The sequence below is a fragment of the Fundulus heteroclitus genome, chromosome 16 (genome assembly GCF_011125445.2).
Source record: "Fundulus heteroclitus isolate FHET01 chromosome 16, MU-UCD_Fhet_4.1, whole genome shotgun sequence".
Taxonomy (NCBI): Eukaryota; Metazoa; Chordata; class Actinopteri; order Cyprinodontiformes; family Fundulidae; genus Fundulus; species Fundulus heteroclitus.
Genome location: NC_046376.1, coordinates 27,756,626 through 27,771,720, shown reverse-complemented (window position 1 = coordinate 27,771,720; position 15,095 = coordinate 27,756,626). Strand labels below are relative to the sequence as shown.

The following is a 15,095-nucleotide window of genomic DNA, read 5'->3' as shown; positions in this document are numbered from 1 at the left end:
ATTCTGTAAAAGCTTGTCAAAGTCCACGGTGGTGAAGGAAGGCATCTTTTCAAAATCAAAATTAAAAAAATAAGTAAAACAAATAAAATAACTAAATCCAACTTTCTGTGGTTTAGGTTAAGAGATAAAAAGGAGATAAAAAGTAAAAGGCAGGAAAATGCAAGCAAGCAGGGAGCAGAGAGCAGAGAAAAAAGTGTCCGAACAGGCAGAGAGGCGGAGGCAAAGGTGTCAGAGATCATTGTCCTGTTGGGCCACACCATGTTTTTACCCATGGACCCAAACCGTCAGCAAAGAAAATGATCCAGAAAATTTAGAATGATCCAAAAAATTTGAGAACAATGACAAGAAGGAGTCAGCAATAGACTTGAAAACCAGACTACACGGTACCAACTCTCAGGCTTGATGGTGACAGCATCATGCAGCCGGACGTGGGCTAAAAATTAATTAAAGCCAAGACTAACACATTCAATGAGATCTTTCAATTTTGACATAAAATTTGGTTCAACTTCCTGCCACAATTTTCTCAGGTCCTTGTTGGTGTTTACAAAGACATGTGGTCCAGGTCCACCTTGCTCAGGGACCTTGGTCTAAATATTAGTGAGTGGATCTTGATTTATTTTGACTCATTATGGATTTAAGAAAATCTACCATGAATTCAAACTTGTGCACCACAATGTTTATTTTAAAGTTCTCTGTTGCATCATACTTTCAATCTGAAAAGAAGAAAAAAGTAAATGCATATTTGAACGGTCTGAATGATATATACTCCTAGTGAGTCAGAGAGTATTCGTCAGCTATGTTAGTGATGTGGCATCCCATTCAGCTGCAGAAACCTATGCTTCATGACTAGGGGATATCAAATAAGGACACTGCCTTTACAGCTCAGAAGAAACAGAGGGCCATCAGCTCTGCTAAAGGTTCAGTTTTCTCTTGGCTGAAAACTAAACCCCCAACGAGCGGAGGATGGAAAACAGACAAATAAGTGCAAACACATTGAACCTCTGATAGGAAAGTCTCCCTCTGGGATGTTTTCTTCACCTGTTGGTGTCCAGAAAGTTGTTGCCTCATTGTGGCACCGGGGTGCCGAAAATAAACCCGACTGAAAATAGTTTTCGCATGTTTGACATCCACGTAGCCACTGAGTCAATTAAGATGTGCCAGCTAAAGGCTTAGGCAGTGTATGCAGCTACTTAATGCCCCCTGCTGGTTGGCGAAACCAACAGAGGACATGTAGAGAGATCTGTTGTTTGTAATAATAATAATTGAATAATTGAAAAAATGAAACAATGCAAACATGAGGGCAGTTTAATATTTCATAGACAGCATCCTAATCGTCTAATAAGTCGCTTACAACAAACTGTTGTAAGGTTCTAAACGTCGTTTTGTTCTTGGCCCATTTTCTGATCGGCTTTGGTCTCCAGCTCAATCTAATCTCTTCGTACAGAATACAAATCCTAAAACAGTCATGCGCTATGCGGACCACGCTGTTTGCAAATAATATTTCAGATTTTAAAGGAACGACCCCTTTTAAAAAGGACAGTTGGCCAGCAATGAGCAGCTGACTGTAGGCTGGCTACAGAGGCAGATAGCCTGACTAATTAACCAGTTAATAGCTTGTTAGACTCCCAGTGCTACGCTGGGGAGCAGAAAGTGAAAAGTCAAAATGTGGGGAAAAAGGAGGAAGGGGAGCTTAAAGGACTAGAAGGATGCAAGAGAAGAACGAGTACATTAGTAAGAAAAGAAAGATAGGGTATAAAAAGGAAGGAGATAAGGAGTTACGCAAGAAAAGAAGGACACGTGAAGAAAATTAAGACAAAAGGAAAAGGACAAAGCAAGAAAACATAGAAGACACAAAATATCAAATAGGGAATGGTAAAAGGGAAACAAGGTAAGGAAGGAAGGAAGGAAAAAGCTCACAAGAAAGGAATGTTAAGGGGGAAAAACAAGGAAACAAAGAAGGACGGACAACTTTTAGACAGTTCAAGAGAAAATAAAGTCTGGAGACACAATGGTTATAGTAAAATCAGGGGTCTTTGAGGACTTTCAGTCATAATTTAGGAATTTCAAGCTGATTTTCCGCAACATTTTTGAATCCCGTTTTCACTGGAGATCCTCTGCTCTTCCAGCAGCAGCTCTGCTCACAGCCATGAATCACATCTAGATCTGTGGGCAGCAGCTCCTCTCCATGAGAACGTTGCGCCGTCTAGTGGTGATACTTAGCAATGGTTATTCATAAAATCCCCAGCAATCTCCTCTCTTTGCTGACAGGTCATTGGGATTTTTAGAGCTGCAGTTTTCTTGAACAGAACCTGACACACTCCTCTGGGTTTCCACTGAGATAATAAAACACAGAACTTCCTGATTCTAAGTTTAGGCTTCCAGGAATAGCACACAAGACAAATAACAAGTTGTCTTGTTTTATCTTCTGTTGCATCACACATGATTTTTATCTTGAAAGGTACTATATAAAGTTTTACCCACTTTTGGTTTTGGTTTCAAGCCTCGAACCTGTCAGGATCACAGGAGGAGATCTGAAGGTGTGCTTTTTATTTATTTTTTTTTATTTCCCAAAACAATCCAAAAATAAACATGCACCAAGAAAGATTATTTTCATACACATTTATTGAAAATGCAGACAAATAGAAATTCTTTGTGTGTGAGAGAGAGAAGACATGTTTGATAATCCATCTTTGTTAGAGAGAGATAGATTCAGACACATCAAGAGACATAAATTAGCTTAGTTTACACGAGTGACATGCAATAAATAAAATCTCACTACAGATTGACTCAGAGTACATTTGCTTCGATTTGAACATTACCCACGCAGCTTGGAAGCAACGTCGTAAATTGATATCTCCCCTTTTGATATGCACAAAAGCCAGTGAAAAGAGCGGACTATCAATTGGTAATACAAAAATAGAACCAGGTAGCATTTCATACTTGGAAAGTTAAAGGACGAAGAGACAGCGAACACGACCGTGCGTTTTCCTTTTGTGCGTCCGTCCTCCTTTAGATGCACGGCTCCGTCTGAGCGCGGGGCAACAATCCGCCGCCTTTGTCGGGTCTCTCTTTTGTTACAGAAATAAACCCCTACCGACAAAGCCCGGCAGAGAGCTGCGCGCGCGCCGCACAGACTGATGGGGGCATGCGGGTCGCTCCGTGTGAGCGAGTGAATAACATTTACAAAAACATTTTTTTTCCCGCCCCTTCTCTCTTCTTTTAAAAAAAAGTGGAGTGGAAACAGGTCTGCGTGAGGCCTGCGCCTCGCTGGAAAGCACTGAGGACATCTGGGGCAGTAGCTGCATCAGAGTTGTCTTGTAAACCGGGGTTTCAGGCTGCCCCCTCCTGCTCCAGGGTTTAAACCCAGCTGCTGTAAGAATGAACGCTGCCACCAGGACCGCTTTTAATCTGCTGGACCGCGCTGCGTTGTTTCCTGTCACACGTGATAAATGAGCCACTATAATAACAAAATCACCACTCACTTTTATTCCAAGGCAATGATGTCTTACTGAACTCATTTAAAATCATGTGGAATGACCTCACAGACACTATTTGCTTGAGTTATTTACTTCACCATGAGCGGCAAGTCTAACTATGGTTATGTTGATCCCTCTCCAGGTTCCCACCCGCCTCTTGGTTCAGCATCCGTGGAAGAAGCCCTCGGCCTCCCTGGCTTCTTTGAAAGTCACCGTCAGGCAGTTTACCGTCACGTTCGTCACGATCACCTTCCCGCGGCGTGGCGCCTCGCCGGGGGCCGCTGGACGGCCCGACGCGGTCATGATCACGCTCTGATTGTCGCTTCTCGCTTCGTCCTTCTTCAGCTCAGAGTCGGAGGCGACGGAGACGGCTTCGCCCGTCGCCTTGCCACACCCCTGGACCCTCACTATCACCGAGGTCGCATTCTTCTTCTCCACTTGTGGACACTCGGGACAGGCTTCCACCGCTTTGGCCTCTCCCCAGTCTGAGCCGTCGCCCGGGGAAACGGCGTCTCCTGGTTTGACTTCAGCTGCCAGAGTGTTTTCCTCCGATTGCTCGAGTACGTTAGTGTGTCTCGGACTTGTTCCAAAGATTCCTCCGTTGGGCCACATATCTGGACAGACAGCCTTCTCCTCCACCTCCAGCTCCACATCCATGTCCTGTTCCTCCAGGAACTGAGGTGAGCTGCACTCTGACTGACCTGTTGGGACACGGCGGGACAACACTGGTTATATAAAAAGCTCAAATTGTAGGAAAAAAAAAAAAAGGTTTTGCCCCGTTAGTCAAAGCCTGGTGAACTGACCGTACAAGCTGTCTCCACATCTCTCCTCGGTGGTGCTCTCACAGCCGTGCTTGTCCTCCTCGCTGGTCCCGCCCCAATCCTTCTCCATCGGCTCCATCTCCATCCTCTGATCACGGATGGGCTTGTTGGACGAGTGTTTTGGGAAAGCTTTGGTCACTCTCTGTCTGATCCTCCTCCTAGCCGGGCGCCGGCACACCTGCTCCACGTCCGTGCTCATGGACCTGGTGAGGGACAGGCGCAGGCGAGGCGGGGGCTTCTCGTTGTCCTTGTGGGCGCTGCGGAGGTCCATGCCGAAGATGTTCTGAGGAAGAGCAGTGAAGGGTCAGCAGGGGAGCAATAGTTGGCGTTTTTACAAACCTCCTCCCGACGGGCCAAGAAACACAAAACCGTTATTGTAGAGATGTCAGTGAATCTCAGCATGTGACAAACAAGAAATGTCACCGTTTTATCCCCACGCACATTTTCTTCTGCAGGAGGATAAATTCCCGTAAAACGGCCATAATCGAGTTTTAAGAACCCTGAGAGCTCTTAAAGCATCTCTACTCTGGATCGGTATGGTAGGAGAGCTAATCGGGTTTTCCTGTTTCATATGCAGCTCAGTTTACATAAAATGCTGCATGAACCTATATTCCAGATGGAGACCTTCTTGCCACCTCCTCCATTAATTTGCAATATAAACTAAGTTGAAGGAGGAGAGCAGCAGTAAGAGCGCACATTGTCAGACTTATTAAACAATGCCAAAGGATTTCCTTATATGTTCTTACCTGCTTGGATTGCAGTAACTAAAGTCAGAATCTACTTTACTCATTAAAAATTAAAAAAAAAAATACTCCGAATCAAAACAGTTTCCATAATAACCACATGGTTGCCATGGTTAGCTGCCTAGCTTGGGAACTTCTTACGTAAAAAATAAAAACACCGTTGAGAAATGTCCTCAACTTTATAAAAAAGGGTCGTAAAAAAGTCTGATTATGCTTAAATGTAAATGAATAAAGAAAGAAGTTAATTAATGTACCTGGTTTAACAGCTTTTTTTATAATTAGAAATTACTTCCAGAAAACTCTGCCTGATGTAACAGCATTACTCAAATTACTAAAAAAAAAACAAAAAAACATCTACTATTAAAAGGTTTCCCTTGTACAAAGTTGCTACTAGCTTTACATACACAGCTGTCAGTAGCCCCAGTTGAAGACAGAAGATGCAACAAATGTTTGAGATACAAGGAAGGAGAGAGGTGTAGTTACCCGCAGCACCAGCTTTCTGGGTCTGAGACCTTTCTTCCGAAAGCTCAGAGATCTGAGCTTCTCCTGGCTGCAAGGGAAGAGACAGAGACGGGGGCGAGGTCAGAGGAAAAAAACCGAGGGAACGAAAGGGAAAACAAAAATGCTTTCATTATTACTCACTTCTCTTCATAGGCCATGACCAAAAGAGGGTCCAAAATGTTGTCCTCTGGCTCCCAAGTGCTGTTCCTGTAAATACAAACCCAATATTTAACGACTATCCATCCATGCTTTTTGGGTTTCGCTAAGCATATTCTGAAAAAGTATATCTGGATGTGATGAGGTCTGTGGATGACTCAAGGCTTACTCACTCTGGGGGCCATCCCTGCCATTTCAGTAGATACTCCACATGGCCCTGAAGAGAGAGACACAGAGGGGAGGGGTCGTGTGTAGAGGAGGGACAGCCTTCAGTAAACCCACCATTTAAACGCATTCCTGTGTAAAACCGACACCAGCGCACCAGAAATGAGGTGGCCGTCACTTTAAGGAGCATCAACAGCCAAAGGTGCTACAATGTGAGAAACCACTTAATTACCATGTCGTTTTTAATACTTGTCATAATAAAAGTGAAAACGAAAACCCTTCTAAGACCTGATTGGTTAAGCAGCACCCTAGTCAACTTTAGACCATAAATACTGAGCAAAAAAAAAAAAAAAAAAAAAAAAAAAAAGGAACTCTACGCGATAAAGTAAATTCATGAGGTTTTGCAGCAGATGACCATGAAACAGTCAAATAATGAAACTACCGCGTGCTTTTTGCAAATAGAACCGCCATGTATTCGTTTCATAAAAAGGGACTTTGTAGATGAATAAGTGGGAATTTTATTTACGATCACTCATCGACGTAAAGTTTCTCCTCCTTTTCCACGTTTTTCCGTTTTTTTTTCTGCAGGCTGACGTCATTGGCAGCGGAGCTGCGTGGCCTCTAAACAGCAGCCCTGTGCTCGCCTCGCGATGACGTGCTCGCTCCACGAGCGCCGTTCCCAGCATGCAGGGGCACTTTCTAGAACATTACACCGGTGGCTGGGATAGGTGGGGCCACGCGGGAACATGTAAACAAGTAATGTTGCGCAACCCCCCCACGTCCGAAACTGTGAAAGGAGTCACAGTAAAAAATAATAAATTAATTAAAAAAGATAAAAATTAATGTAAAATAAAATTAATTTAACTGATAAATACAGCGCGTGCGAGGGCGCGTCGGTTCGTAAGCAATGGATGGACAATATTGTGTTGCAGTGTCGAAAACTTTAGAACGGGTCGCTATTTTTTACTTTTATGCGCGTTTTACAACGTCATGAGCGTCAGGACACGCAGGGAGCACTTGCAGCGCGGCAGGGTTAATAAAAGTCAGTCTGTATTCACAACACATCTCCGCCGTAACTAAATACGACCAGCATCACGCGGCGCTCCGTCGTGTTACACAGCATTTTCAGTCCGCGCGCTGGCGTAAATAATATAAACTGCGCAGCAGCCCGCTGCCCGCTGTCCGCTTTAAAAGATACACACACCCCCTTTTTTCCATTTTACTACAACTGCGTAGGCTCCCCCAAAACACGGCCATGCCGCAGCAGCCCAGCCGCTGCACAGGACGCCACGAAACTGCGAGAAACTTCGGCGCAGTTGCGTTAAATAGCGACTTAAGCGGGATGTTTTCTTTTCGCAAAGCACAGCATTGCCCAGTGTTGTTGTTGCTGCAGACGGCGCGTGGACAGCGGGTTATTGCATTAAGCCATATTAGCATAAAAACAAAAGGATGATTTTGCTATTTCGGGTGAAATGTGTTAATGAGCAGAGCGGTGTTTCTCACCTTTCTGATTCTCTTCTTTGTAATTGACTCGACTGCGAACACTTGCTCTCCAATTGATGACAGCTCCATCGCCGCGGTCCAAACAGGTCGCAACTGGATCTCTGCAGGTTTACTTGCCGACGTGCGGGAAATAAAGTAGTCAAAAGGGGGGACAGTGGGACGGACGGATTTAAAAAAAAAACAGCTCGCCAAGTGTTTTTCCACAGCTCCTTCTGGGAGTTCGGGTTTTTTTCCGCTAAGCCTGGTGCGCCTCCCCTCGCTCAGAAACTCCAGCCGCTCTCCTGCCTCACTTTTTAAAATCTGCGACACATCAACGCTGGACGGCGCGCTGCTTTAAGGCGGGCGCGCCCCCTTTCTGTTGCGTAGAGGACCAAGCCCCCAATGCGCGTGCTCGCGGAGCCGAGAGCGCGCAACAAATTAGAGCAGAGTGCAGAGGAGGGACAGAGGATGGAGAGGCAGGAGGGGGGAAGGGGGGGTCACGCAGACAAGGTTACCAAGGGCTGCGAGGGATTTTAATAATAAAAGTTTTTTATTTTAAAAAAGTATTTTGTTTTTACTTTATGGCTGAGTTGTAAAAATACTTTCAGGCAACCATGATTATTCATGTAACTTACAATAAAAAAAAATAGATATCCCTACTTTTGCTGTGGATGCACTCTGATATCACCGGTGTGAACTTATGATCACTAAAGTACACCCCGATACAACACACTGCTAGTAATAAATAACTTTGTGGAGTATAAATATGACATGACAATGAAAATAAAGCCACCAGGAGGGGCTTACTAATTACTAAAAAGCTGTTCTGCTCATTGGTCAGATTGTGTCAAAATTAAAATGTTTTTACGAATATGAATTTAAAAGAAAACAGGAGCTTTAACAAGGATCAGTTTGTTTTCAGGAAGATCTTGGTCGCACATTTGCAGACCACACTTCTCTCCCGTGGGATGAGAGCAGTATAAAACTTCACATTTCTCTTATGACCGGATAACAGTGTACCACCCCCAAGAATATCAATAGCGCCCATCTGACACTATAGGTTGGACTAGAACCCAAGTTTATCTTTGCCACCAAAGCAGGATGGCAAGGGAGGTAAGGAAGAACTCTCTAAGCTCTCTGCCCAAGAATTGAAATTAAGAGTCACTAAGTCTCCATACCATTAGAGGACATCTACGTCCCAAAGAGTTGCTCGGAAATGATCCCAGGACAAACTGAGGCTTAAACAGGCACCCCATGTTTTGCTCCGAGGATGCTTTAAGACTATTTTAAAATACGGCACGAAAGACTCACATCCACTGGTAAGTAAGGTGGAGGATCTGTGATGCTGTGGGCCTGTTTCTCTTCTGGGAACCGTCTTACACTACATGGTGTCATTATGTAAAGATCTGGGGAACTCAAAAAGAGAAAATGGGTCAGTGTTGGGTAATTAAACAGGATAGTGATGCAAAAGAGCAGGACCAAAAAGAAGCCAATGACAGCAGGAGCACCAAAAAACATACATACATATATTTACCAGTGGCGCCAATAAGTGTGGCCAACACTGTATATCCACACGTTAATCTATCGTACGTGGCAGATATTAAGATAAAGATTTATGAGCCTGATCTAATAAATCCAATAGCTTAAAGAAAACAGATTTCTGTACTCCTAATTTTAAAGATTCTCTCAACACACAGCGACGTCTCTGTACTGGGGCTTATTTTAGCTTCATGTACAGAAAAGAAGAAAAAGACTCAGTTTCACTTTGAACTCTGCATCAGAGATCTAATACGATTATTTATACATACCAATCCTTTAAAATACAGAAGAAGTAGATCACATCAGTCCCATCCCAGCTTCAAAGGCGGATCAGTAAGCGGTGTGGGGTGGTGTAGTTAAAACGGCGTACTCGCTGAACTTGTCAGTGAAACAGTGAGATCTGGTGTGTTTTTATGTAACAGAAGTACAGCCGGCAAAGATCAGAATCTGCAATGGAAATGACAGCGCCGCCTCGCTTCTTCTCCCGTGGAAATGCCCAGCCCGTCCGAGCGCGTGTGATCCAAACGTGGAAGAAAAGCTGACCAAAAGTCTCAAAAACGACCCGAAAGCTGGAAGTCAGGGTGGCTACAACAGGGACTGCTCCTCACTGGATACTTTTCCAACTTCATGCCTGATCTTTAACTCATCCAGTGCTAGATGCTTCTACTAAAGGCCGTGCTGTAAACCCCCCCCCCCCCCCCCCCCCCCGCAGTCAGACTCCTGGTATCGTTTGTCGGACCGTGTGTGGTTCACTTTACGTCAAAACGTGTGTCCTGTTTGCCTATGGTTCACGGCCTCTCTGCACCTGGAAAACTCGCATCACTTACAGGCACCGGATGTCATGGTTACTGTTGTTATGGAGACTGCAGAAAAGCAGAGTGTTGAGAATGACGCAGCAGGAAGCGCTGTTGAACAGCTGTGGGATGAAAATGGATTTATTGACCTCTGACCTCCCTAAATTTGAGTCACACGTGAGGCTCTGAAGACATTCGTAGTTCAGTCACCCAGGTGTTCCTCCCTTGCTTCTGAACAGCCGTCTTCAAACCTGCAACTTCCATTGTGGGCGGTGTTGTTGGTTGTTTTAATGATGGGAAACTCTTGCGCCACAGTTTGCATTTGAAAGGGAAGCGTAAACAAAGTGAAGCCTGATGACTTCAACATGACATTTTGGAAACAAACCTCAAGGATTAAGAGGAATTTTGAGCCTGTTGTCACAGGCTCAGTGGTACAGAGAGCTCAAATATATGCGCACTACCCCCAATTTATCAGTATAAATGCCCTTTAGCAAGTTTCTGTGTAGCCCTGAACAAACATTTGCCATGTTTCTGGCTGGATATTTGGCCTAGCTTTTTTTTTTTTTTTTTACCATAACGGGTAGTAAATTGGTAGATTTCCCGGCAATCACCCATCTTTTATAAGTTTGTGGTTGGGGGTCATCCCAGGAGCTTAGTATTAACTTGCTTTATCATTTTAAAAAACAGTTTTGATGAGTATTTGGGATCATATCCTGGTTGGACCAACAAACTCTGTCCGCGTTTCAATCATGTCATCTGAATTACCACCTTCAGAGGAATGAAAAGTGGTTAGAACGGCCAGGAACAGAACAGCCTAGGAACCACCAGACCCAAACTTTGCGACGGTGAACGACAGACGACAGTATCTGCAATGCAACCAGTTTCACATCAACATGGAGGGTGACAAACAAAAAAGCCTGCGTTCAAAAGTTGACTAAAATTTGCAGCTACCCACACAGACGAGCCTAACACACTGCAAAAACAGAACTTAAAATAAGTAAAATGTTCTTAAAATATGTGTATTTGTCCTTGATTTGAGCAGGTAAATAAGATGGATTGCCAATGGAACAAGATTTTTGACCTTAAAATAGAACCAACTCATCTCCATCATCTTATTTCAAGTACAGAATGTCTAATTATCTTATATTAGGGGTCAAAATACTCATTCCATTGGCAGATGATTTACCTGCTCAAATCAAGGACAAATACACTAACTTTAAGAACATTTTACTTATTTTTAGATCAGTTTTTGCAGTGCACCATCCGAAGAAATGTTTCACGCCAATTTGGGAGAAACTCTGAGGTAAGAATGTTTGGAAAAGAAGCTTTGGAGGCTTTAAAATCTAGAAACATGGTGGAGGTGGCATCATACTGAGGGTCCTTTGTGCCGCCAGTGGTACTGGTGCATTGCACAAGTTGGTAGGCGAAGCACTATCTCCAAACTCTCCTCAAACATAAACAGTTTGGTACTCCGACAGGACGATGTTCCCAAACATACGTCAAAACTGATTTTGAATTAAATGAAGGAGTCTAGCACGGGGCATCTGGAGAGGCCCGGACCCTGCCTGATTGAAAATGTGGGCGGTTTAAATCCTGGTTCGTATGAGGAAATCAACAAATTCAAATGAACTCCACCAACTAAGAGACGAGAAGCGGAGAGATATCCTCCTGAAGGGTGCCTGAAGCTTGTTCGTTTTGGCAAACGCTGGTTTCTCTTCATCTTGCAGGGGCAATTATCAGGACCTCAGTGGGACGTATGCATATTTCCAAAACCCAGAACGATTGTTTTGATTAAGTGGATCAGAGAAAGCTCACATGGTTTTAAAGATCTACTTAATTCATTCGTGGCATCGTCATTCCACCCTGGACAGGGAACAGTTCAAATCTGTCTTAAAAAAAAAAACAGAATTAGAAATTATATTTATGTCCATGAGGAGTATTTGTAATTTCCCATCAGGCACCTTCAGTATCATCAGTAACATGAAGACAGGTATGGTGACGTCCAGCAGGGATTTTGAAACAAAAGAAATGCCAGTAATCCCTACCATGATATACAGGAACTGAACAGCACCCTCGGGTGTTTTTCCGCCTTTCTGGCCTTCCTATAGCCAGCCTACAGGGATGCGGAGCTTTTTTATTTATCTTTTCCCGTAAGTGGAAGCTCACTGCTCGCAATTGAGAGAAAAGGCACGATCACATGACTTGTTATCTGCCTGGAGACTCCTGTAATCGCGGAGTTAGAGGAGTCGGTGCGGAGAGGGGAAGGAAGGAGAGAAAGGAAGGGAAAAAAACACAACACGGGAGGAGGGATCGCGGAGCTCGCTCCCACCCACGTTATGACTCACACACGAGTCACCAAACGTGCCAGTAAAGGCGATCACTGCGCCTTCCCTGGAATACCAACACACACACACACACACACACACACACACACACACACACACACACACACACACACACACACACACACACACACACACACACACACTGAAAACATCTGGGTAACTTATAGCCTTCTGCCGGGAATCTTTCCTTCTTTCTGCACAGAGTCCTGCAGGGCTTCCACTGAAAGCGCTGAACTGAGCCGGGTATCATTTCTGGTAATGTTCTCAAAAACAAGAGCCCCACATATGCACGGCAGTCTACCACCAGACACTTATCACACAGAGGCGTGTGCACTTTTCTAACATTTTTGTCTCACAATATAAGCCTCGGTGTGTTTAATAATTTCCATGTATGTGATTGTGAAGGTATCCTGCAGCACCCTCGCTGCAACGTCCTCTGACGGATTTCTTTTGCACATCCAGAAAATGAGGATGTCCGTTTTTCTTTCACCGACGTAGCTCCAGCTCAAGTCTGATTGGACCTTCTTTAAAAAACAGCGTTTGAGTTTTCCCACATATTTTAATTGTATTTAGCTCTGGACTTTGACTGGGCCACTCTGAAACATGGACATGTTTTAATCTAAATTCATTTACAGCTCCTAAGAGTACCCCGAGTAAAGCCCAAAATATTCAGAAATCTGGTAGGTTTATAGTTATTTTCACTGAACCAAGAATATTATTTCTTACAGGATATGATACAGGCATCCTATTAAAAAATATATAGGGATTTTTTCAGTAAAGTAGAATTAGGATTTCAATGATGCTCATTTATCAGATTAAGTTCCCCATGAAAATAACCTATAAGCAAATATTAAACATACTTTTCATTGAACCCACATTTCTGCAATAAAAAATATTTTATGGATTTGATGTTATATTCTAATCTTAAATGTCATGTTTTCATTATGTGTGACCAAAGAATCATCAATATTGACAGAAATAAGGGCTTTAAAACATCAGCCTGAGTAATTAATCTATATAATCTGTTTAATGTAGTTAAGAAACAAAGTGCCTTTTGATAATATTCTAATTTACTATGTCAGAATCGGAATCAGAAATACTTTAATAATCCCAGAGGGAAATTGCTGTCTGTACATATTTCCAGTTTAATTTAAATGGCATGCCAATTATTACTTACTCCCGTCTCAATAATGAGTACAGCTCCTTGCCCGACTGGTTTCAGATGGACTGAACAAACGCGATCTGTGAGAGTCAAAGCTTTGGGAATTGTAACTTCTCCCTTCTTCTTGGTGGGTCAGGATGTGTTTAGTCCAAACTCAGGTCCTTACTGTGTGTCAGTGTTGTACTTCCAGGGACCCCTCAAAAAAAAAAAAAAGTGAATATTGCGTAACAGCGACTTTTCAGAAAAAGTGAAATGACTAATTTATAGAGATTCATCACACAGATTGTTTCAAGCTTTTATTCCTTTTACTTTTGATGCTAAAGGCTCCATCTGAATACCCTAAATAACAGCTCCAAGCTCTTGTTCATTGACCGTTCATGGGGTCAACAGTTAGAGCATAATCGTGGGGAGGAAAGGAGCTTCGGACTGTTGTGCCGATTTGGGACAGTCTTTAACTCCGACGTAAATGGATGATGAAGTGAAAATGAAATACAAAGTGGTCGGTCTCTTCTTTTTCATTCATATCCCTGAGGTGGGCTGTGCTTATACATCACGTCACGCACAGGTCTGTGTAATTCTTTATAGCTCCTTAGCGCTGGTACGGGGACATTGAAAGGTTCCTGTGGCCAGGTAGCCCAAGTGTACCGCTGTGCGTAGCAACTCTTGACGCACCAACTCCAGCCTCAGTCCACTCCTTGTGAAGGTTCTCCAAATTCATCAATGGATTTCGCTTGACAATTCTCTCAAGGCTGCGGTTCTCCCTGTTGCTGATGTACCTTCTACCACATTTCTTCCTTCCACTGAATTTTCTGTTAATATGCTTGGATCCAGAACTTTGTGAACAACCAGCTTCTTCAGTATTGACCTCCTGTGGTCTATCCTCCTTGTGAAGGGAGTCAATGACCGTCTTCTGGACATCTGTCCATCTGGCCTACTGACCCAGAGTGAGAGACCGTTCAGAGGCTCAGACAGGAAACCTTTGCAGGTGTTTTCAGTTGATTAGCAGATCAGGATGTGTCACTGTGAGTTTCAAATAAGGAACTTTTTTTTTTACAGTATTCTAATTTCTGAAATGCTGATTTTAGGGTTTTTATGATCTGTGAGCAATAATCATAGAAATTACAACAAACAAAGGCTTGGACTATATCACACTATGTATAATGATTTAATAGAGTATATGAGTTTCACTTTCTAAGTAGAGTGGCAAAATATATTGCACTTTTACGCACAATTTTTTTTTTTAGATCTGCCTATATATTCTTGTATTTCATTTTCTTTTTCAACCCCGTGGCCAGGAGACTACAGATGAAAAATAGTCTTTTGGCCAATTCTGGCTTTTTAAACCCTTAAAATGTCTTGCGTTCTATCAAACTGCACTTTCCCCTTTCAAATAAATAAATGAAGTCCCTGCTTTTAATGTTCTGGCAAAACTTTCTCCCTGACCTGCCTGCTCATGATGCTGTTTGTTCACTAATGTTGTCTGACAAACCTCTAAGGCTATCACAGAACATCTGGATCAGAGATAAACTCCCAATAAATTACACGGAAGCTTGTGGTTGTGATGTGTCTAAATGAGAATAAGTTCAAGAGGGATACAGACATATATGTGTAAAGAGATATACGGGCATCTTAAGGAACCTGTTAAATAACATTAGGGCATCTGGTTTCTATCAGACTGAGTGGAGTTTTTTTTTTTGCGGGGAAGTCCAAAACCTTTATTCGGGTATTCAACTCGGGCCAAAAAGCTTGCCCAACGCTGACTTTGACGAGTGACACAATGAGAGCTGAGAGAAGATCTTGGGTTTTTTCCAAGTTCCTAAGACTCAGCAGCGGAACCAAAACCAAAACGAAGCAAACAAAAAAGGAAAAGCACCAAAGAGTCAAAATACAACCTAGCTTTTCCAAAAGCAA

The 15,095-nt window shown here is 43.2% G+C and overlaps 1 protein-coding gene across 1 annotated transcript; it reads right to left on the bottom strand.

The window, feature by feature from the left end:
• Window positions 1-2,602: 2,602 nt before the first annotated feature.
• On the bottom strand, window positions 2,603-7,701 carry cbx7a (chromobox homolog 7a). The gene is made up of 6 exons (XM_012852962.3): window positions 7,366-7,701; window positions 5,871-5,914; window positions 5,683-5,748; window positions 5,524-5,590; window positions 4,280-4,580; window positions 2,603-4,177 (listed from the first exon to the last, which is right to left on the bottom strand). Exons 1-6 carry the CDS (start codon window positions 7,432-7,434, stop codon window positions 3,639-3,641), a joined length of 1,086 nt encoding a protein of 361 aa, XP_012708416.2. The 5' UTR covers window positions 7,435-7,701; the 3' UTR covers window positions 2,603-3,638.
• Window positions 7,702-15,095: the final 7,394 nt, after the last annotated feature.

Coding starts and splice junctions, on each gene's coding strand:
- cbx7a (XM_012852962.3), bottom strand. CDS start 7,434: ATGGAGCTGTCATCAATTGGAGAGCAAGTGTTCGCAGTCGAGTCAATT. Junction 5,749..5,870: donor TGGCAGGGATGGCCCCCAGA/GTGAGTAAGCCT, acceptor TTGTATTTACAG/GAACAGCACTTGGGAGCCAG. Junction 4,581..5,523: donor CCAGAAAGCTGGTGCTGCGG/GTAACTACACCT, acceptor GCTCTTCCTCAG/AACATCTTCGGCATGGACCT.